This window comes from Cucurbita maxima, unplaced genomic scaffold, assembly GCF_002738345.1.
Source record: "Cucurbita maxima cultivar Rimu unplaced genomic scaffold, Cmax_1.0 Cma_Scf00008, whole genome shotgun sequence".
In the NCBI taxonomy this organism is placed as follows: Eukaryota; Viridiplantae; Streptophyta; class Magnoliopsida; order Cucurbitales; family Cucurbitaceae; genus Cucurbita; species Cucurbita maxima.
In genome coordinates, this window is record NW_019272024.1 from 2311846 (window position 1) to 2315973 (window position 4128).

Genomic DNA, 4128 nt, shown 5'->3' on the forward strand with positions numbered 1-4128 from the left:
TTTTTTTTTTTTTTTTTTTTTTCGTTCTCTCTTTAGAGTTGTTTGATCTGGATGCTTTCTTTAAAAAGGAAAGTTTGCTTCGTTTATTTCTGGCGTGAAATTTAAAGAAATAGTTATGATTTAGGTATGCTACATCAGTAATCCCAATTGGTGCAACCTTTGCAATGACTCTTTGGCTCGGAAACACCGCCTATCTGTATATCTCTGTTGCCTTCGCACAAATGCTGAAAGCAATCAGTAAGTTTTAGTGGAATAGAGTACCATCCCAATAGCACCCTTTGGTGCATATTTCCTAATATTAATTTGGTTCATTTTTCATTAATCTTGATACCATTTCAATGGATACCCAAATGTCCTTGCAGTGCCTGTTGCCGTATTTATTCTTGGAGTAGCAGCAGGTCTTGAGTTAATGAGCTGTAGAATGTTACTGATCATGTCAGTGATAAGTTTTGGTGTTCTAGTGGCTTCATATGGAGAAATAAACATCAGTTGGATTGGTGTTGTTTACCAAATGGGAGGCGTTGTAGGAGAAGCTCTAAGACTAATTTTCATGGAGATTCTGGTTAAAAGAAAGGGCCTAAAGTTAAATCCGATATCTATCATGTACTATGTTAGTCCCTGCAGGCATGTACTCTATACTTTCTCCTTCTTGTAAACATTGACACTGTTGAAAATTTTTGTACCACATACAGAGCCATCCATATTTACAATAATGATTTTATTGGATTGGTGTAGTGCCCTTTGCCTGCTCATCCCATGGATCTTTCTGGAGAAACCAAAGATGGAAGCTCGTGGATCATGGAATTTTCCTCCTGTTATTCTAGTGCTCAACTCTCTATGTACTTTTGCACTAAACCTCTCAGTTTTCCTTGTTATTACGCATACAAGTGCCTTGACCATTCGTGTTGCTGGAGTCGTGAAGGACTGGATCGTGGTCTTACTGTCGGCTCTTTTATTTGCGGATGTAAAGTTGACCATCATTAATCTTTTTGGATATGGCGTTGGTAAGTACATGACTAGTGGCGATTTTTCATATCTTAATGTAATGAACTGATTTACTCATAGCCTGCTAAAGGTAGGCATATCTTCTATACTCTAGTCTATCCTTGTTCGTCTGGAATTTTGTTTCAGTTAAATTGACCCTGGAGACTATTCCGATAAGATCCCTGTTCTAATTGTTATCATGTGGCAAAGTCAAGGACATTTTCTTTAGATAGCTGGCTGTTTTTTTTTTTTTTTTCTTTCAAGGAATCATAAGTTTATCATTATGAACACGGTATTCTCGCAATTATATAAAAAAATCCAAGTTTAGAAGGTCGAATCCCCATATTTGTTTCTAATTACTATCACCTTGATACAGCAATTGCCGGGGTCGTGGCATACAACAATCACAAGTTGAAAAAGGAAGCTTCACGAGGAAGCCCTAGTGAGTCTGAACAGCCTGAATCCGTGGCAATGGTCACATCCTCGTCCAGCAACAAATAGTTATTGTGATTGGGCAGTCTGGTGAGGTATGCGTTTGCACTTCTTCTCCCTCTGTTATGTCTCCTCCCGAGTGTCAAATTTCATATCGGTCAAATTGATAGTTACTAAAGCGAATCCATAGCCGAATCCAACGCTCTAGAGGAAATTGCAGACATGTTTTCACTCTCGGTTGCCGGAAAGACCTACTGAGTTTTCTTAATAGGTTTTGGTCTTAGACTATGTTTGAGAGTGCCACTCAGAAAAGTTATGTTTGGGGTAACATAAAAGTTGTTTTGTGACAAATAGTGTGTGAGATCCCACCTCGGTTAGTCAGGAGAACGAAGCATTCTTTATAAGGGTGTAGAAATCTCTCTCTAGCATACACGTTTCAAAAACCTTGAAGGGAAGCTCGAAAGGGAAAGCCCAAAGAGGACAATATCTGTTAGCAGTGGGCTTGGACTGTTACATAGTGATTTACGTGTAGGGTGGTAGGTGGTAGGGTGGTTTGACCCAAATGCTTGACTAGGAAGCATGTTAAAAGCTCACTAAACATGAAGTGATATGTTATTAAGCATTTTTTACTAATGTGTTTATAGTTGAAGTGTGTGTGTATATATATATATGCTCCTGCAATGAGGAACGCAAGTTTACTGATGGCAGGGACAGATTCAGACGTATAGAGATGTATTATCCACAGTCAACTGTCAAAAGTAAAGATGAACTAACGTGTATCCTTTGGGATTTTTATATCTTTTTGTGTTCAATTTTGAAACCCGGCCGATGAACTGAAGACCAGTGACATAAACTTCTCACTGGGAGGACAAAGATGAAAGCATATGGCAATTGTAAGGTAGATTCAAAACATACATCTTTTATGTGTAGATTTATTCCCAGATTATAGAAATGATTCATATTGTTTTAGATATATCATTGGAATTTGATTCTCTTGGTTGTTCATATGGCTGTAGCTGCCCAAACTATTATACTGTTGTGAATCTCAATGGTTTTACTATCTTTGAGAATTATGATAGAAATTTCCCACAGTTTCAGTACTGTCTATACAATATGTAAGATTTGTTGGCCTGATTTCCTTGTGTTTTGTATCATTTGACTGAGTTTCAAGTTCATATGTATTCATTATTTACTGAAAACTTGTACACCTTGTTGTTTGTTTTGAGTTTTGGCTTTACATTAAGGGGCTGTTTTCATTAATTCTAGGTTATGTAAGTATATTGATCGTACCATAATTTTGAGTCGTGTAGAATGGATATCTTATTTTACATCTTTTTTCAGTTCTAAGAGAGAAATGATGCATATTTTAACTAGTTGAGTTATGTTCAGGTCGACGTTTTGTATTACTTTTGTGAATAGAGAGATGGAGAAAGGTTATATTTTCTTCCGTGGATATAGCGAGGGAGAGGATATTATGAATCTTTGTGTGACGTGACGTGACGTGACAATGCCTTGTTGTAGATGTGATCATAGATGTGATCAAAATGGAAGTTTTTCGGTTATACCATGAATTAGATAGGTTCCAACTGTGCTCGTAACATTTTAAACATGTTCATGAACTCTTGCAATTGTTTAAAATAATCATTTAGATTAGTTTCTTCGTTCAAATGAAACGAAAATATGATGTGACGATTAGGTAAGAGAGTGAAGAGTACATGGTGTCCTTTCGTGTGAAAAGTTAAATACTAGTTAGATTGTATTGTGTTTACTTTGTCTCCGTTTTTGTCTTTTGATATAGCTCGACTTTCACTTGCCTTTTGTTTTCTATTTATCATCTCCAAAAACGTTGTTCTGCCCAAATCGTTTGATCGCGAGGAGCGGAAAACAATATTTTACCATAATCTCCGATCTAATCCTGCTACTCTCCAAGTTGAATGTGACAAATTCTTCAAATTTACAATGTAACGAAGAAGCTAACGAAATCAATATTTTGAATCAATTTCAAAATAAAGAAGGTTACAAAAGAAAAGTTTCAAAATTGTAACGTTTACCCTAGAGTCGACTAAAAGTTTATGATAAAAATGAAACGGTATATATATATAAAAGGAAGGTTACAAAAGAAAAGTTTCGTAACGGTTACCATAAGTCAACTAAAAGTTCATGATAAAAATGAAACGGTATATATGCATATAAAAGGAAGGTTACAAAAGAAAAGTTTCAAAATTGTAAAGTTTATCTTAAAGTCGACTAATATAACGGTGTATATATACATTAGGAAGGTTACAAAAGAAAAGTTTCAAAATTGTAAACTTTATCTTAAAGTCGACTAATATATATATTTAGTGAGATCCCACATTAGTACGAGAGGAGAACAAAACGAATCAGAACAGACAATATCTACTAATTCGTTGGAGAGGCTAACAATGATGCGTAACGGATTGAAGCAGACAAAATTCGCTAGTTTGTAATGGGCCAAAGTTCATGACCTTGACGATGATGTATAACGGACCAAAACAGACAATATCTATTAATCCGTAACGAGTCAAAACAGACAATATCTACTTAACGGGTCAAAACAGACAATATCTACTTAACGGGTCAAAACATATAATATCTACTCGTAGTTGGAGCTTGAGTTGTTAGAGGTATATTCCGACATAGAGTAAAATTAGGTTAACATGGTGGGTAAAAGGAAAAAAAAAAAAAAAAAAA

The 4128-nt window shown here is 35.6% G+C and overlaps 1 protein-coding gene across 1 annotated transcript in view; it reads left to right on the forward strand.

Annotated features, from left to right (window-relative positions):
• The window catches only part of LOC111483071 (probable sugar phosphate/phosphate translocator At3g14410), a 4456-nt gene extending 1906 nt beyond the window's left edge, over nucleotides 1-2550 (forward strand). The window contains exons 4-8 of the mRNA XM_023129189.1: nucleotides 125-237; nucleotides 363-624; nucleotides 736-1004; nucleotides 1361-1511; nucleotides 2125-2550. Coding sequence (XP_022984957.1) covers nucleotides 125-237; nucleotides 363-624; nucleotides 736-1004; nucleotides 1361-1485 — 769 coding nt within the window. The 3' untranslated portion in view covers nucleotides 1486-1511; nucleotides 2125-2550. The remainder of the gene's footprint in view (nucleotides 1-124; nucleotides 238-362; nucleotides 625-735; nucleotides 1005-1360; nucleotides 1512-2124) is intronic.
• Nucleotides 2551-4128: the final 1578 nt, after the last annotated feature.